Genomic DNA, 20094 nt, shown 5'->3' on the forward strand with positions numbered 1-20094 from the left:
TTCTGGGTTGATGTCAACCTTAAATGCAGTAACAGTTTAATGGTAAAACGTCTGACAATATGAAAGCATCCGGTTGCATGAATGGCTGAGAAGTGCAAAACAAATCCTTTTAATGAACACTGCAGCTTCAGTTACTGACTGGTGCATCAATACCCTCTACTTTGCTAGCAGCAGTAGTACTGAGAGAATGATAGCTTGAAGCCGAAGATGTTATCGTGGAACTTAAAAGCACAATGAGCGTAAAGTGTGCCACTGCCACAGAGAAGCATAACTACCATGAACCAGGGTGCGGATGATTCATCAAACACGTCAGAAGCTACACACTTGGCTGTGTTTCCGATGTCACACTGACTCGGTGAAGGGCCACCACCAATGCTTTCTAACATAGGATACAGTCATTTCTGCTTTGCCCTTTGAAACTAAAACCAAGGGTCTAAAGCACCACCACTTCGCACATTTTAACATGACTTTCTTTACAGCACCACTTCAATATTGACAAGGAAGAAAAACATACCGTCGTCGCACTGAGAAATTGCTTAGCATCTGGTTCTTGTAACATAGAGTTGTCAGTGGAAATATTGTTACAAATAAATTTTCAAAGGAAGTGCTCAGTTTGTTTCAATTGGCATTTGTACTCCCGACCTAAACAAACGCACCTTAAAACGAAATTTCTTCCCTGTTTTTGACAGAACATGGAAAAAGAAAAGGAACAGGGAACAAGCTTGCGAGTTCCAGGCTTACCAAACACTGTGAAGAATGAAACGAATGAAGAATGAAATAAAAGCAAGTCCACTAGAAAAACAGGGGGCCCCAAAGCTTACCACACCGTGCAACACGGAATGTGACAAACACTTAAGATTCCTTTTTAAAAAACAGTATATTGGCTTTCCCTTGACGCGTTACTTCCTGGAACACGCGGATGAATAAAGAACTGTGATAATGATTATGCGTGTAGCACACAAAATTTTCAGTGTGTAATACGTGCACTCTAAATTACACTCCGCCTGCATTTACCAATGTGGGTTCAATGCTCAGCAGTGCATAGCCGAAGCAGCACAGCTATGAGACAAGGCGAACTTGGAGGGACACTAAAGCCAAGGAATGAGTTAATCTAGTTGGCAACTTAACATTTAGACTAACTTAACTACCAATTCAACAACTGAAGTGATTAAGCTAAGTGTATTGTGTTTTATGCTAACAAGCAACTTAGTTGCTGAGAGGATCACAAGTGATTAGCTCCAAAATTTTGTTTTACTCGTAGTGCCGACTTCGCAATCCTTGTAAGAATTTCATGAACAAAAAAGCCCAAATACACAGCAAACACACCTACAAAACTCTTTGCGTTGTGCAATGTCGTCATGGCTTGTGGTTTGTGCAAATCAGGCATTTTACTGAATTTTTTTTTTTCTTAGCTAACGAGACGTATCATGCACCAAACAAATGCGGGAAGCATTCTGGGAAAGCATATCTAGCGCCAGTGGGCAAGGACAGAAAAGGAGACAACAACACAGTCCACTAACTTTTAATGTAGTCAGGAAGACTAACCTCACCGATGATTCTGACACCACAGGGACTTGTCGGTCCCTTCATGGGAATGCTTGCGCATAGGCCAGGCAAAGTCCTCTGCCACAGGAATTTCGTGCCGCTGCTGACAATCGCTAGGAACTTGCTCCACTTCCTGCCGACACCTTGTAATCTCCCTGGAACTTCCAGAGCTGCCCTTAGCAAACTTTTCACCACCTATGCTTGCCCTTGGCACTTCTCATAATAATTAGGACTCTGATATCATGGCCAACTGAAGAGGTAAGGCTACCAAACAAATGCAAGACTTCATCGGATAGATGCTTGCAGCGGGTGTAGAAGGAAAATGGCTAAGCTTGGCAATTTGCATAGATCAGGAGAGGAGCCACTGAACATGTCAATGATGAACACAGAAGAGACCTCGATGTCCTAGAAATAAATTTTAGCATTGCCGTTTGTTGGACGTGTTGGTAAACTGACTTAGAGAGCATATTTCGTGCCAGCAGACAAGGACAGAAAGGGAGACAACACAATGCACCAACCTTCATTGTGTTGTCTCCCTTCCAGACCTTGTCTGCTCGTGCTAAATATGCTTTCCAAGTTAGTTTACCAACACATCCAACAAATGGCAATGCTAAAATTTATTTCTAGGACATCGAGGTCTCTTCTGTGTTCATCATTGACATGTTCAGTGGCTCCTCTCCTGATCTATATAAATTGCCAAGCTTGGCCATTTTCCTTCTACACCCGCTGCAAGCATCTATCCGATGAAGTCTTGCATTTGTTTGGCAGCCTTACCTCTTCAGTTGGCCATGATATCAGAGTCCTAAATATTATGAGAAGTGCCAAGGGCAAGCATAGGTGGTGAAAAGTTTGCTAAGGGCAGCTCTGGAAGTTCCAGGGAGATTACAAGGTGTCGGCAGGAAGTGGAGCAAGTTCCTAGCGATTATCAGCAGTGGCATGGAATTCATGTGGCAGAGGACCTAGCCCGGCCTATGCGCCAGCATCCCCACGAAGGGACCGACAAGTCCCTGTGATGTCAGAACCATTGGCGAGGTTAGTCTTCCAGACTGCGTTGAAAGTTAGTGCATTGTGTTGTCGTCTCTATTTCTGTCCTTGCCTGCTGGCCATTTACTGACATGCCCGTTTACTAACATGCCCAACAAACGGAAAGAGCGTGACTTAGTTCACAACAACCTCAGTGCAAATAAATGACCACAAAGGCAATACGCAAGAAATGACGGGACTGTCCACTGTGCCAACAAATGATATCAAAGGAAAGACAAACTGGCAAGACTGCAGAGTTGCTGTGTCCTGTTGATCTTGTACAGTTGAACCTTTTCATAATAAAGTCACATCCGCAGTACCTAATACGTTTATTGTATCTCATATTCGTTACATGCTGATATGCTTAAGGCTAACTTCACTATATGTATTCAATAATTTGTTACAAGTTGGACCTAGATACAAATAACATGGACTTAACCAATTATAGAACATAACTAAATAAATGAAATCTACTTTTATCAATATTATCAAGTAACAAATATATGCTCATAATGGATATAACATATAACAAACATATTTTCGTGTCAGATGTGACTTTAATTATAATGCGGTTTGAATGTATCTAAGTTTGTTTCATTAAGTTTCTACTGTACCTCTCCTTTGTCATCACTTGTTTTCACAGCCAGTGATTACAAACTAACAAATCATCCAGTGTCCTGTTTTCCTAAAATGACTCAGCACTTCCCCCCTATTAGTGTCGTTTTAACAGGCACCTTAAGGGGAAGCTCTACCATGAGGCAAACTCCAATTTCTCCATTCAAATACCTAAACGTGAAATGCACAAGTGCCCTGATTAGACAACTGCCAGACCAATTTCAATGAACTTTGTTGCATTTCAGAGAGAAACCGTTATTCTGCTAACTGCAAGAAGAAAAGTTTTTATTTAGGGCCTCAAATATTTTCATAAAGAGGTCTTCAAAAATTGTTAAGCATAAAAAATAAAGCAGACAAAGAAAGTCCGTAACAATGCTCCAAAAACAGATATTGCAGTCTTGTAAGCCATATCTGTTAAAGCATCTAAAACGAACAGATTTAACTGAATTTACAGTTTATGCGAAATTATTACCATATTTAGGAGCGTTTTGTAAAAGTAACAAATTAGTGGTGTATATTTCAGAGTGGTACATAATGCACCAATTTCATCCATTTTAGATGTATTAATAACAACAGTTTACAGAACTGTGATATCACTGTTTATTGCCAAGCTACAGAGTTTTAAACGATGTGCTTGAGTTACATCGATTTCGTGATTTTCAACATTCTTTTTTTTTTTGTAAGAAAGTTGACAGCGTAAATAAAACTCTGCTTCCCACAGTTGGCAGGCTAACTTTTACTATTAAAATGCAACAAACCTAATTAAAATTGGTGAAGCAAATGCCAAGGAAAACAATTTCTCCCTCCCCATGTACTCAGGAGCTCTGGAGGTAAAGCTTCCTTCTTATAAATAATGAGCATTATTGTGTCTAGGCAGCTTAGCTACACGTCAAACATATCTGTTTTTGAGAGGTCGTCAAATGATAAGGAGGTCATGAAGGTAGAGCACAGTAGAAGGAACGAGGAAGCGCCAGTCATGGCCAGCACCTAAAATGCCGACTCGGCCGAGCGAGACAAGTGAGTCGGGTGCGACGGGCTCCGGGCGAGACGTTTCTTGGGCAGCCTCTGCAGCTGCACCTGCAGCTTGGCAAATGCCGGCCGATCCTGGGGCTTGTACGACCAGCACACCATCAGGAAGTCCTACAGTGCGACAGGAACGAAGAGGGTTGATTTGTAGCAGCTTCCACATAAACAACACTTCATTAAGGGTTTTCAAAGGCTTTCAAGGACTACAGGCAGAGAACTGTCTTTAACAATAAACAAATATTTGTTAATGTGATTAGTATATGCACACTTTCTGGCAGCTATCTATCAGTGTCTCCAACCATTTTTCCCACCAACTTGGGACACTGGGTAGTCCATGGTCTAATGACTAGAGCAGCGGGCCACTGTGCTGAGGGAAATGGGTTCAAAATTAACCATCAGACCAACTATGATTACTGGGAATGTGCTGCTCTTCAACGAACCTCTATAATGCCAACTTGGGTCAATTGGTGCGTGCCACTGGGTTGCTGTTCTTCAACAAAAATAATCCTTTAAGATATCGGTGAGCGAAATTGAACTCATGTCATATATATTCACACGCGTGCCACGCCAGATGGTGCAGTGTATCCAGTGGGAAGCGTGACAGTAGAGCCGGCTGCACACACCTCATAGCACTTCAGCTACAGCAACAGTACTACGGTGTGTTGATACATTGCCTCAGTCCTAATATTATTACTGTCAACTTGCAAAGTGAGACAGGCTCCTTTGGAAATATTTTGTTGCACACAAACAAAATAAATGTAAATTGTTACAGAAGAAAGGTACATGAAAAAGGCTTAGTGAGCAAATCATCACTAAGTGGCAAATGTAGAGCGACTCCCTATCACAATGCTGCTCCCCAGATTGGGTTTGCGCCAACTTTGAAGCTGGACGTCTAAAAAAGAGGACAATCATAGCCAAAAAGGAAAGTAAAAGATATTTAAATACATAAGTTCGGGCTTGTTGCTATATTCCGTTTTCAGCCTATTGGTGCGGTAGAGACAGGGATAGTACAAAATAAGCAGACAAAGCACTCTGTTGGCATCTCTTGTCCTGTTCCAATGCATTTTGTGCACTAATAGGGTAAAAAAAAATTATTTTAAGTATGCCTGATGGAACTGATGAATTTGGAAGGCTTTGGAAACAGAATTTTTATATTCAAAGGTTTTTAACGGTTCTCTTCTAAGGATTGCTACAAACGATGATGAAACTACCATTACATTAACATATTGTTTGAACAAAATCACATTCATTCCAGTGGGTTTCTCGGTTTCAAGAAAAGGTGTTTCTGTGAGATAAAAACTGAGGTGACGCACCAAATTCTGACTCAATTACAGTCAATGACTGACATTTCGGATATGCCAATTGATTAGGATGTCTCTTCAGAAGCGCCACGTACCCCATAGAGTCAATGAATGAGAACACATGAAATTTCAAACGCAAAGCCTTCGGTGTCCGATATTTATTTAACAATACTGTCAACCCCCCTTGCGAGGGTCCTTACAGAGAGGGTTATGAAAAAATACATATAAAAGAAAAGAACATGTGCAATAATCACAAACACAGAATACATCGAAATCAAGCGGCGCATTCGCACAGATAGTCATCCAGAGATTTTTTGAATTGGGACAAATCAGTATGTTCCACTACACACATCGGTAACTTGTTCCACATTTCAATCACGTCGGGGAAGAAGGAGTGCCTGAATGTATTAGTGTGAGTGGTATAAGCTTGGATAGACCGGTTATGGTTGGTTCTGGAGCTCCGTTTGCCAGGTGCGAGTATGTATGTTTCCTTCCTAATATTTATTTGGCCTTGAAGTATTTGGAATAATAATTTCAATCGATGTTTTTGTCTACGCGTTTCTAGCAGGTCCAGTTTAGAAAAACGGAGCATTTCTGTGACTGAATCAGTCCTTCGATATCGGGAGCATATAAAGCGCACCGCGTACCTCTGAATTTTCTCTACTTGTTTCTTCAAATAACCTTGATGAGGGCTCCATACCTCTGACTATGGACTCCGGATTCCGGACTTTCTGCCATGACTGCAGGTTCCAAACGGCATTAATCGAAGTGAACACCACCGTCATTGGGATTATCTCGCAGCCTCAAACCCACGCTCTCGTACACCGATTCGCTGGCAGCTGTAGCCACCACCGCAACAATGCTGGGGCTAGCTGCTTCGACGCTCGCTGCCAAGCTTCCTGCTGTATGGTGCTGTGTTTTTCACTGAAAGATTTCGCCGCTGTCAGCAATAGCACCGACTTCTTCCCTGTAATCCTCGCCGGCGGCCATAGGCGTATCTACTGGGGTGGGGCACTTGCGCCACCTCCCCTCCCACACAAAGTGGGCAAAGTATGTAATATGCCCCCCCCCCCCCCCTACTTTTGAAAGCAGGCACTTTTGGCTGCACTCTGTAAAGTCCAACATAACTACAGCTGAAGCTAAATTTTCTTATTACAGTGGCCACATAAGTAACGCTTTTCTTTACTATGCATCCGCTGCTTGGGCAGTGAGGATTGTCTTTCGTGCATTTTGTGAGCATATGTGGCGTGGGATTTGCCCTACATGCTCACGTAGCGGTGTATGCCTGGCGCTGGGCAATTCTCGCCCTAACAAATGTCAGATTGCGCAACTTGCACCATGCCCAGTTTTTTGGGAATGCTATATCCATATTCGAAAACACAATCTGCTTGCAACATTTAACCTGCGGGCAAGGGGGCGTCCAGATAAAGAATTATAATCAGCTGCACCCAACAAGTGATGTGCCTTACGGCATTAAATCTTTTGATTATCAAATGCTTGAACAATTTAATCTCTCTTCAGAGATAGCCTACATAGCGTTGCCTGTCACCATCAAAAATGTAATCAAACATCTTACCGGTATAACTGCCGAATTTTATTGGGTAATCACGACTTATCGCAGATGTGCTCATGAAAATTACCTTGGTCGAAGGTGCAGAGCTATTTCAATACCAATAGAACACTGACTTGAATTTTTCTAAAGGCATGTGTCACTTCTGACTTTGATGATTTTTTATTTAGGCGGTTATAAATACGAGCTACACTATCACTTGTTTCCTGGCAGGAGCAAGAACAGCAGATATTTCGTTTTTTGAAAAAATGGCCACTTTTTGGAAACAGTACCGAAAATTTGCACTGAGTAGGTTGCGTGTATGCTCTGAAAAGTTACTGAATAGTCACTTTCTCCCAATTTCAAGGCGAAAGCCTGATGTGGCTCATACCCCTGATGGTCTAGAAAATGCGGTGTCCAATACAGGAGGTCATGTGAGCTCGCATCACGCAGACACGCACTCATGCCACTTCTCGTGCATTCGTCATCATCTTCTTCCACAGCTGGCTCTGATGCCCCTCATCATGCCAGAAAAACAAAAGCAAAGTTAATTAAGATAGAGTTAATTCAAGCCCGACCTTAAGTGGCAGTTGAACCCTCGAGTTTATGTGGAAGTCTGACCCACGACCTTCAGTGTTAAGGTGAAGGTAATTGAGACACAGTTAATTATTATACAGTTAATTAAGGAACTGAAACTGACGACATTTTGAGTTAACTGGCCTGAAGTTAATTAATACACAGTCAATTAAGGTTATGTCAATTAAGGCACTCGGACCCACGACCTTTGGTGGAAGAAAATAAGTAACAAGTAATGCATTCTAATGACAATGTCGAGTAATTTAATTAATGCCTCCTGAGCCTGCAGACTTTCACCTTCATGCACGCTTTGATGTGTGCTAAAGTGACCGTCAATTTTTTAGGCGTCATACACAGCATTTAGTTGTTTCCTCCCGGTACCCTCGGTAAGACATGCGGGGCATGGTGTTTATATTTATTTGAAGTACGAAGCAATGTACTGAGTGACGGGCGATATATGTTTATTCTGTGTAGGTTCATTGCAGCCTTTGTATAAAGTTACTCAATGAAGCATTCCAGAGTGTCGTACTGCCGCTAATCAAAATGTTCCCCAGACTCCTAAAACAACACGAGAGATGTTTGAAATAGAATTTTTAACACAATGCATTGCGAAACTTTCACTTTCCTGCTTTCAATGCAAGTGTTGCAGATAATTACTAAGCCCCCGCTTTTCCCATGTGTTTTCGTGCATCATACGAGATTCGTAGTTTGTTTTTCCCTGTGTCTTCGGTGAGCTAAACAAGGCATCGTGTTTATATCTGGGGAATATTAGAATATTGTATGGCCAATGTCTGGGCAATGTTCCAGATAGGTGGGTTAAATGCGCATTTTCCAGTAGAATACCTAGGCAAGTGTTCCATAACGTTCTCAGACTGTTTTACGAGTGGTTTAGAACTTAGGCGGTTGTGCTTCCATACCAACAACTGAGATCAAATTTTGCTAACATAAGGAGAACAATACGCCAAGTTTATGAACGATAGTAAATGCATTTTGGTCAAATACAGAGTTAAATCAATTGTGAGCAAGTGCTCGAAAGTTTAGGCTGCTGCTATTAGCTAGGTTTCGCAATTTCCCAAAAGAACTCTGCATTTCAGTTATTTTATACTTTGAAGAAATAGGCAGAATTTTAGGTACAATGTGTCATGTAGCTTTAACGTTCCTGGCTTATTTGGAAGTCTTATGTATAATTACTGAGCCCCACCTTTGCTTTCTTTTTACTTTTCCATGTGCTATATATAATTTGCGCCTGGTGTCCTCAATGAACTAAAGGAGGCAGCTTCCTTATGTGTGGTGACTGTAAGGACAAGGTAATATAGGTGATGTGTAGGTGAAGTTTAAAACAGATGGGTAATTGGGGATTTCGCAATAAGTTACGTATGCAAGCACTCTATAGTGTTTGAGTGCGTCTAACACGTGGGGAAGAACCGAGCCCGCTGCCATAGCAGAACTATGAAAGCTACCAAGGCCAAATTTAGTGCAAATTGGTGGTACGCTAAGGAAACTTTTTGTTTGAAGTTAAATGCAGTTGGATCAAACATAGCCTTTGTGAAAAAATCTTATCAAAGTGTTAGAGCCTGTGATATGGCCGCTATCAGCTATGCTTCCCAGTGTCCCCACATAACTGTAGGTTACAACAGGTTTATATTTTGTGGAAAGGTGAGGAGGGACATGGTAACTGCAATGTGTGACAAAATTTTTACGTTCCTGGTCTAGTTAGAAGCACTGAAAATAAGTACTGAACCGTCGTTTTTGTTTCCTTATTTTCAGGCGTCATAACACATTCCGACCTAGTTTCAGCGATGTCCTCGGTGAACAAACAAAAAATTTGTTAATGTCTGGCAAAAATAAAGGGTGCCCTATGGGCAATATACTTCAAAGACAAGGGACTAGTTATGACATTTGCAGTAAATTGCACATACAAGCGATCGGGAGCTTTATGAATGTGAAAAAACTATAAACTCAACCGATATCAAATCTAGTGGAAATTGAATGGGGTCGGGAGGGAAACAGGAAGGGAGGGAGGACACGCATGATAAATGTTATGGCAAAGTAACATATGTGTTGATCAATTACTGGATTTTCAAAAATTTACAACAATAAATGTTCCCAAGCATTACATGCAGGCAAGCTTTCAAATGGAACAGTCATATAGAACTTTTTAAAGTATGCAATATAACTACAAGAAACAAACATTTATTTCAACTGTTCGAAAGGAACAGGAACTGGAAATCCGGTTGTAAGTTTCCAAGGTCACTCATATCTGCCATATTCTTTTCTTGTGGATATTGCAAATAACTTATGTTGATTGCACTTCGTTGCCTATAAATATTAAAATTGCATGCAGCAAACAATGCAGCAATTTTTTGCAAGCAGCAATTTTTTTATGCGCTCTGCTGCTGCTATTGGGTGGGATCCAGAACCTCTGTCAGGCACTCACTGCTTCTTGTCCCTGCATCATCTTGAGATTATACGAAATAGCAAGAAATAAATGCAAATTCAAATAATTTTTCAGACCCCCTATGTTTCACCATGTGTGAATGATAAATAGGTCCATGTCTGTTAAATAATACTGACAGAAGCATTGCCGGGCTTTTTTGTAATTTTAGTAATTCGCTATATATATATATATATATATATATATATATATATATATATACAGTCGCCGACCGATTTTCCGGACTCCAAAAATTCAGACACGCCCGATTATTCAATCAGCTTCCGGCACCGCCATTCTCCCCATAGACCATAATGTATAACAACTGCCAAAAGTTCGAACACCTTGCAACCTCTCGTCTGATTTTTCGGACACTCCTTGAGCCAACTCGGTCGAGAGCACCATGCACTGACTCTGACCGATGCATGGTTCGACTTGCTGAACGGCATTTTTGTTTTGAACGGAGCTTTCTTGCTGCCCTACGAAGTGGCGCTACTGGAAATCCCCGTTCATCATCATCGTTTCTGCCTGGTTAGATAGAGTGGCTCTGCAGCAGTTACAATCCAGCAGCTGATTTGTTTCTTCGCGCAAGACGCTGCAAACAGGCCGCGTTTTTCGTTTGCGCGACTGGTGTCGGCACGGTGGTGTTTGCTTTGTGTGCTGTGTCGAGGTTTCGGTAATCCAACGCGGCATACGTAAACATCGCATCAAGGGTCTAATGGCGCTGACAGTGCCCGCGCAGACTGCGCTGGGGAATGCCGGCAGGTGGGTGCTGGGAGGCCTAAGACTCGTCGCCTTCCGATGTGCTCCCTACTGACGCGGAAAATGTTCTGCCGAGACCTGCGCAGTGGTTGCATTGCGATTCCGGACACCGTCTCATTTGACATTTTCATAGGTGCTGACACTGCTGTATTGACATGCGCAGAACTCGACGACGGCAAGATCATTCGTCAGGTTTCTGCTGCACCGGCGGACGATGACTCTGAGTCAGAAGATGACACACCATGTGCTACGCTGCTGTCGCATGCGGAGCGTGTACAAGCAGTGACTGTGCTTTCAGCCGCTAATAGTGATCGCACAACCCTCTCCGAGATTCAGGCTTATCTGATTGCGCGTAAATGGAACAGCGTGCAATGGCACATTCACGATTTCTTCCAAGCCTACTGCCGAGCCCGAATAAGTGCGTGGAAATAAAGGATCTAATTTTTTTTTTTAATCTGCTTTTTCAGACACCTGTTTATTCGGACATTTTCGCAGTCCCCGTGAGGTCCGAATAAACGGTCGGCGACTGTGTATGTATATATATATATAGACAGACAAACAGAGGAGGGAGAAAGGTCCGATCTCTTGCAGTTTGCCCCCCACTTGAGAAATGGTACGTCACTGCTGACGGCTTCGAAGCACTTTCCAAAAGCCAGCTTTGCCGCGGTACAGCGATGTTACGCAGTGAAGCCTACGCGATGTATTGCGGTGAAGCATACTAAAAGTGGAAAGGTGCAATTGTCATGGGACACAATATGTACTTGATTATACACACATGCACCTGCCTTCTCCTGTCACAATATGAACACTGATATGCTTAATATGCGTGCTGGCAGGCCCTTAAAGGTTTTCCGGGCATGCCTGTGGCGATTTGAGCTTTTGGGGGCAGTAAAAGGCATGCATTCATTTTTTTGGACTGCCCGACTTTTCTGACGCTTTCGCAGCCCCTAGGTGGTCCTAAAAATTGTATGTTGACTGCACCTTGATGTCTTGTGAGGCTTGGATATTGGCGAGTGACTGCTTTATGCCCTTGGCCACCTGCCAGATGATGGACTCGGAAGGTTGACCTCGGAAGGGCCATTCCCCACACAACAGCTCGTACCATACCGTCCTGCGCCATCAAACGAGCAAAGGGAGACACCTGTGATGAGGACATACAATAGAAGAAGAACTCTACAGCAGCAGCCGCAGCTGTCGGCTAAATAGGTAAGAGATTCCTCACAAGTGCAAATGCCTTGGCGATATCCACAACATGAACTAGCAAATGATTTGTCATCAATTTGACATCTCTGGTAAGAAAATTATCTAGAAACTGACCAACTCTGAGCTGAAACCAATGCTGCAGCTGATAGTTTGGCCGAGTACAAAGCAGATTCCACATGCATGAAATTATGCATGCCATGAATAGGCATCCACCCATACAGGTGGATTCTGCACACAAATCAAACCCCCTAATTTAAGGCACTCATTTCTTTCATTATAACAATTGTCAAAAAAAGGGTCGTCTTTACGATAAAGTAATTGCATTTATACATGCAGTTACAATGATTAGGAGAACTGAGCAGGTTTTCTGTGTGTCACTGCTTAACTACAAGTACAGTGTAACCGAATCTAAGTTTAACCATGGCCAGCGGGCCCATGTGCAACTTGGTTTGAGTACAGTAAAACCTCGTTATACCGCACCCACTTAAACAGTAGCTTTGGTTTAAAAGTAGTAAAGTCAAATCCCCGACTCAGCGGCCATTGAACATAATGTGTTTTGTATCTGCATAAACCATACCAGCTCATTGCGTATGTATCTGTTGACATGTAGTGTTTCCCATTTTTCATAGCACAAACACGGAGGTGCGTCATCTCCATCGCGTAGCCCAGCAGAACAACAAGCCTCAGAGACCGGAACAACGGCCTCCAAGCACCCTGTGAATTTGCGCATGAAGCCACATCAACATTAACATCTTTTTGGCGCCGTGGCAGAGCCAACGGAGCGTTGTGGTGTCGTGCAAACAAGGACTTGTGTCATGCTGAGGCTCGGATAAAAAAGGCGCCGGGTACTCAGCAAAGAAGAAAAATTAGACATTGTTCATGCTATCAAACGAACGTGACACGAAGAAGTCGGCGCTGGCATGTGACAGGGATCTACTGTTGACCACGGTGTGTGGCATTTGGAATGCGAAGCAGTTCCTCGGCAGCACTGCTACGACCGCGAAGAGATGTCACCTACGAGGTTCGACTTTTCACCATCACTGCCTCTGTTGTTGCTGAAGTGTCGCCTAGTGACAGTGATGAGGACGACATGGAAAGTGACAGCATGGGTGATTCAGGCCCGGCAGTGGCAGAAGCTGCACGTTATGACAGCCTCATGAATGCAATCATCGCAACAAGAACAGCACCCCGTAATGAAAAAGGCACCCCGCAACTTCTGCAGCGCTACTACCGCGTGCACGGAGAACATGCAACGCCAACGAGGAATCTCACCATGCAAGTGTTTGCCGAGAAGAGGGGGCTGGCTGAAAAGCTGGCTCACAGGTTAAGTAAGTTTGAGGCCGCTGTCGTCGCTGCCAGGCTGCCACCGCATCAAACGAAAATAACATGTTTGTCGCGCGAAGTGAACAAATATTGCATGTCTTTTTTCCCTTTCATCGCACTCTCTCCGAGTTCCGTTTTCGACAGGTAAGTGGGCGATCTCATGCTATTTTGGTTAAGCAGTGCTACCGTTTAGTACATACTTTTCCCGAACTCCGACCAACTATGGTCTAATGGGGTTTCACTGTACTGTATTATAAAAATTTACAAGGGTGTTGAAATCAAGTTGGATCAAAAGGCTATGCAGACAGCAATTCGAGCACCCAAACCAGTGCCATGCAGTGCCCTGCTCCACTTCCACATGTATTAAAATATTTGATGTGGCAGTAGACAGACACATAGCCGCTTCTATCATGAAATGGTTCAAATGTTTGGTTTACCTATAACAGAACCATTGTGGCATCCACGGACAGACATTTCTGGCCCACCGTTGCTGGCAATTATGTTATTTTGCTTACCGAAACAAAGTCTCAAGTAGAGGAGCTGCCACATGTGCTGGACTGCATTTCCAGGTCACTTTGTAGCACAAAAAAATACTAACAACTAAGAACATATTCCTCAAGCTCTCATAGAGCAAGCAAAACTGCTCACCCAAAGGCATAGATGTCGGAGGCGGTGGCAAAAGGGAGGTCATCAGTGTCATGCTGGTTGCCTGCTCGTAGACAACGTACTACTTCGGGGGCCAGGTAGCAGAGCCAACCCTGGGGAATCGTCAGCCAGTCTCCCTTCCTGCAAGCAATCACAGTGCGCATGCACATGACGCTTCATAAATGAACCACAGCTTACAATGACTTAAAGCAATAAATGTAACATTAACACAGTGGACACAAGAGATGCAACTGGTCAAATGCTATATATACGGTCACTTTTCTTATGTCCGTCATGTTAAAACTATGTTTAATGTTTCATTTTTTTTCAGTATGGGCCGACTACAATGGCTAGCTAACAACCTAACTGACTAGTTCGAGAACAAGCTTTAATGCTGCTACGCGAACGAAGGATTAAAACTGGAGACTATTTACAAAATATATTTACAAGGGATAATGCAGCGCTGGCCAGTTCAGCCGACAGCTCGAGAGCGTTCTTCCTCCTATTTTCTCGAGTGATGGTGCCCACATGCCCCATTCAAACAATCAACTACCACACGCGTGTAGCAATACAACATTATTTATGATTGCGCAAGACGAAAGCTCTAAGTGGGGACCAGAGCTCCATTTTATTGGGATACCCTGCCACACACCACATAGGCTCATATAAGAGCTGCACATATTTTTAGGATTCTTCATAAAACAGTCAAGGTGCGCCTGCACCTTTCTTTAAAGATAACTTTACTCAAGGAGTCAGGCTACAGCTACAACCAACAGAAAAATGTAGTTTTACTTTTCTTTAGCTACAAATCTTGTCCCAAAAAGGTAACCACTCATTCTTAACGAAAATGAAACCATGCACACTTGTACCAGAGCAAACAGAAATCACACTGACATATTTTTGTGGCTACAGCTCAACAGTGATGAGCAGACTTTACGGCACATTTTGTTGTTGTTTATTTTTTTTTTCACAGGAAAATGACTTGCTTTTGCTCTTAAATGTGAAAAAGACTGCAGCTGAAACACAGGTCAAATCTAAATGTGTACCAGGCTCGCTAGCTGCTGCGACTTACCGGTTTCCTTGGCAGAGCTTGGTCACTGAGAAGAGGCCAAAGTCGGTGATTACCACTTTCCCATTTTCATAGAAGATGTTTTTCGTCTTGAGGTCCTTGTGAACTATGCCCCGGGCATGCAAGTAGCCCATCCCCTGTTGAATGAACACTAGGTTAGTCTCACGGACACTAACACATCTCAAGTTGAACAACTGTTAAAGTGTTTTTCCAATGAAGGAATGTCATATTTTACACCCACAAACCACTCCTGCAAATTACTATACACTCCCTAATTACAGCCCTTGAAGAGGTTCACTCAAAAATAAGTGAATTTATTATTTCACAAGTGGCCAGAAAGGTGTGCCGTATTTTCGGACCGTTACGTTCAGGGATACACCAATTTCGCATGGCTAGCCCAAGACACAGTGTGCCTATGAATGACGGCATTCTTGGTACAGTGCAAAACGCGCAATTTTTATCGCAGTGCGGAAACGCTGCCGTCTGGTTACATGTCCGGTGCCAGTCATGCGAAATACCACGTAATAAAACTATTGTTGGAAGGAGTCGTCCAAAATACAGCCCAGGTTTGCCAACGCGTTGCTTGCAGGCAGACAGGCTTGCCTTCGGCCTAGGCAGTTAGTGGCAGCGATTTTCTAGCAATGCATTTCATGCTATTCCTTTTCTTGTTGCACTTTGCCAGTAGTCAGGGGGCGACATTCTGCATGCATTATTAATGAGATCAGCTGGCCATGAACTGCGGATGATAAGAGTGGCACAGAATCGAGTGGAAGCCATTGCTACAAATAGGCAAAAGAGAGTCAGTGCAAGCATAGAATCTTCAACAGCGACTATATTAGATTGACTAGGCTTTGCTAGTTTTGGTGGCAAGGAGGCCTCGACAACATCTTGGCCAATGACCATGCTGGTAATGTGTGTAAGCAAAAATATCGCTATTTCTGTTTGACTCAGAGGCTGATTAGCACAAGATTGTGCAGTCTGAGTCCAAATTAAAGCACAGCGCACTGTAAGGTCTCTTAATTTTCAGTCGTCCTTATACATTAAGTCTACGAGGCTAGTGGCGGTGTTGCAGAGGCGGTGTTGCAAATAATCAAGCATGTCTGAATTATCAGTGGCCCAATTATAGGTTGGCAACTGTATTTCATATTGTGCAAAGTGTGATCACCCCTCTATAATGCCTTGTTGGCACTGAGGCTACAATGATAAATAAATAAATAAATAAATAAATAAATAAGTGTTCAGCAGGAAATGCAAGCCATGTAGACGTAGTGACACAAGGTTAATTTGCACAAAGATAACATGCATTCACAACACGGATATGTTCACCATAATGAAAAAGTGACTAGCATCACTAGAGATTGAAAGCTACCTTGTCTCAGACCAGCTTTACACAGTCCCAAAACAAAACACACACTAACCTGGCAAATCTGCAGGGCTATGCCACTAATCCTGTTGAGGTTGAACTTATCCTTTCGTAGATGAATATGTCTGTACAAGGTCATGCCTTTACATAAACTGGAACAAAATGGGCATCAAGAACACACAATTAAGAAACCAGGCTGGGAACCCATTCACCACAGTTCAAGGCTAAAAAAAAAAAAAAGAACAAACCGAGGAATGTTTTGAGAACAGCCTAAGGTGGAACTGGAGGGCCGGAAAACACAAGTGCACCTTTTGACCTCAAGTGCCACCCTCGAGTCGAGATCAAACCATGATTTTCACCCCTGTCATTTTACAAGAATAGCTTTTGTGGGCTTCTGCTCAGGTCACAATAGTCATGTGACAGAGTGTAACGAATATCAATTGCACGCACACTGTGTCATCAAGCCATTATATTTCACTTTGGTTTTGACACAAAATTTTATAAAGCAAGTTCCACCTTCAATTTTTAGGCTATATTCCTTCAATGCACTGCTGCCAGAAAAAATGCAAACTGTTTTGAAAGTATAAACATTGTTTTCAGTGACTTTCAATGCAAGTCAACTGCAACAAACATGTACTCTACATTTTATACCCGATGATAAATAAATAAATAATAAATAAAAGAATAAAACAGAAACAAACAAGCAAAAAGAAAACAGAAGCCAATGCACTCACCTCGTGATGATAGCAAGCTTTGGTGGCTTCATGCAGGCACCCATAAAGAGGACTAAGTTTTCGTGCCTCGTCTTACGGAAGGTTGCAACCTAATGCGAAAAATAAATTTGGCAAAAAAAAAAATATCTTGTTACCCAACTGCCTTCAAATGAGGGGAGGAGGTAGGTGAAGGGAGGGTAGAAAAAGAAAAATGAAAAGAAATTGTACCTCTTGCTTAAATGTTTCCAGCGTTTTCCTGTCATCTATGTGATCCATATTGAGCATTTTCACAGCAACACTTCCGTGCCAACTGCCCCTAAAAGTAGAGGAAAAAGAATGAGTCCATAGAAGTATGCAAAGTGTACAGGAGCTAGTGGGGGCTTTAACATAAGCTGCCACCAATTCTGCTAATGCGTGGTTCTGAGCAGTTAGGACCTAGAAAAACTACACTGCATTCTCTTACTTGTAGACGCTCCCGAAGCGGCCTTCACCAATCTTTTCCTTGATTTGGACGTCATCAAAAGGAATGTCCCACTCCCGCAAAGAAAGCTGGAAAAGCGAAGTACAGAAAGTTCAGCCGGTGGCATAAAGCGACTGCAAATGCACTTCAGAAATGTTTTTCACAATGACATTAAGGGCAACACTGCATAAGTTTATACTGGTAAAGTATGCTCTAAAAATCCATTTTCATTTATTTGGTGGGGAAAGATTGTTCATGTACTACTACTAAAGAGAGGAAGGCCAACAAAATCTTTTTCGATTTCATGCTACACCCACCAAAATTTCTGCATACCAGGGATATCTGGCGTAAAATGAAGTACAACAACTCTTGCCTGCCTAGTGTTGGAGGCCACGTAATTGCAAGTGCCAGACACGCACTGAAAGTAGAGGCAGCCCGAAGTGTTCGCTCTCCGAGGCTGATGCTCTTCATGACGCTAGTGTTGCGACAGCGAGTGTTAGTGATCATCGAGTGAGATCTGTTTCCGTCTGCGTGTCACCATGCTTGTTAATTTAATGTGCAAGTGAATGTTGACTGCAATTTACATGGCCAATAAAACTATGAACATTACTTTGTGTAGTTGTCTAATGATCTGCTATCACTATCTATGCTTCACATCTTGTGCCAAACTGCAACTCCCTTTTTATCCCAGCTCCTTTTAACATGATAGCGTTAGGGAGCCCATGTCGCAGAAAATCTGGTGTCGGCATTGGATGTCGTTTCGTCAAAAAGATTTTTGAACCACACATACACAGGCCCTCCATGTGACGCAAGAAATTTATTGAACTAATTGAATTCCTTGAGCTAAAATACATGGAAAAATTGTAAAATACAACTAACACACAACCTTCAGACGTGACAGCTCTCGGAGTGCAATTTGACTAAACGAGAAAACATAATTCTGTTACGTGAACACTAAAAAAAAAATCAGTTTTCTAGCGTTTCTACAATTCATAGACCAACCACGGCATCGACAATTTGCGTGCGCTGGTGCACTGGTGGGTGTCCTGAGGGCCACGAAGCAGCACGCCCGGTTCCTTGCAATACCTTCAGCTAGCGCTCGCCTACACCGCATTGCAGCCTCTTTCTACCACAGAGCCCACCTTCGTGCATAGCGTTCGCGGCCAACGTTTCCCGGTAAACATTATGGTTACATACGCTCCAGTTGCCGGGAAGCATGAGAAGCAGTCAGTGATCTTTGAATGTTATCGCGTTCCACTCTTAAAGGCAAAGCTTAAGCGTCCACCAAATTTTTAAGCCAAATGGGAAAGAAGGGCATGCAATGCTCTGCTCGCTCCATATGGCCTCAGCTGCCCACAAGCCTTTCCTCACCATTTTTATGATAGCTAGCAGCACATTGAACCTTCCTTCGCCTTTGGCTTGGGTTTGTCAGAAAAGTGTTCCACGGGAGCAAGAAATTTTATTCAAGATAACTGTTGTTCCGAGTTCAAATTTGCAGGAGTTTTCCCTATTCAACTACACAGGAACAAGCCAAGACGAACAGGGCAGTTCAACTTATTTGTCCATGCGAATGAGGAGATTTTGAATTATCAGGATTTTACTATAATGTATTGGAGTAGTTTCAGAATTGCTCGCGTTAGATATTATGAGTGAGATGAGAATGTCAATAAATATCACATGTACTACAGCCACAGCTAACCCAACGCAAACAAAATTCGTTATAGCATGCAGCCAATGCAAGTGATTGCTTACAGTTTTGACCCCATTTCTTATTTAGCTGAGTGTAGTAAATCCTGGGTAAATCCACGTACATTTGATTAGGAATGGGGTTCCAGGCATACAAAGGTCACAATAACTGTGCCCTAAATACAGGGTAACTGCTAATTGACGCTGCTGTCAAGCAAACAAGGTCAGACACATACACTATTTTGCCGCGGCCAGAGCCTGTCAGTCGGATCCAAATCCGAGACTTGACTGTCCTGCGAGTCCACTCTTGTTGAGGCCAGTGTTTTCTCAGAATCCGTCTGCGAGAGCAAGACCAAATGTGACACACAATAGCAACTTATTGGGAAGCGTGTGGCGCGCATACTTGGCCAGTTGGAGCCAACTAAATATTGAATTCAGAGAGTGAACTTCAATTAGCAAAAGCAACCTGCTCAAATACTTTATTTAACTGAATCAAAACAGGGTTTGATCCTAAGTTGATATGATGTCAAACAAAATGGTCTCTTCCAGCTTACAATGGCTACAGCAGTGTATCACATTTAGCTACACAGCAATCCAGCTTTTATGTCTGAGGACAAAGCAATTACACGAGTCTCTATTGTCAAATATCAGCCAGCCTATGAGTTTCGTGTTGCTTATTCTAAAGAAGAAGAAAAGACGAACAAAAAACAATAGTCATTAAATATAAAATACAGTAACATGCATGCCATTACTTCAACCCATGTTATTTGTCACTGCTTCAAGGTAGAGAGAGACCTTAGG

The 20094-nt window shown here is 42.7% G+C and overlaps 1 protein-coding gene across 1 annotated transcript in view; it reads right to left on the reverse strand.

The window, feature by feature from the left end:
* Nucleotides 1-2702: 2702 nt before the first annotated feature.
* The window catches only part of ksr (kinase suppressor of ras), a 43662-nt gene continuing 26270 nt past the window's right edge, over nucleotides 2703-20094 (reverse strand). The window contains exons 11-19 of the mRNA XM_065454663.2: nucleotides 19530-19631; nucleotides 17611-17696; nucleotides 17376-17463; nucleotides 17169-17257; nucleotides 16490-16586; nucleotides 15075-15208; nucleotides 14006-14143; nucleotides 11813-11942; nucleotides 2703-4323 (exon numbers count right to left, since the gene is read on the reverse strand). Of these exons, the coding sequence (XP_065310735.1) occupies nucleotides 4171-4323; nucleotides 11813-11942; nucleotides 14006-14143; nucleotides 15075-15208; nucleotides 16490-16586; nucleotides 17169-17257; nucleotides 17376-17463; nucleotides 17611-17696; nucleotides 19530-19631 (1017 nt within the window). The 3' untranslated portion in view covers nucleotides 2703-4170. The remainder of the gene's footprint in view (nucleotides 4324-11812; nucleotides 11943-14005; nucleotides 14144-15074; nucleotides 15209-16489; nucleotides 16587-17168; nucleotides 17258-17375; nucleotides 17464-17610; nucleotides 17697-19529; nucleotides 19632-20094) is intronic.

The sequence above is a fragment of the Dermacentor albipictus genome, chromosome 2 (genome assembly GCF_038994185.2).
Source record: "Dermacentor albipictus isolate Rhodes 1998 colony chromosome 2, USDA_Dalb.pri_finalv2, whole genome shotgun sequence".
In the NCBI taxonomy this organism is placed as follows: domain Eukaryota; kingdom Metazoa; phylum Arthropoda; class Arachnida; order Ixodida; family Ixodidae; genus Dermacentor; species Dermacentor albipictus.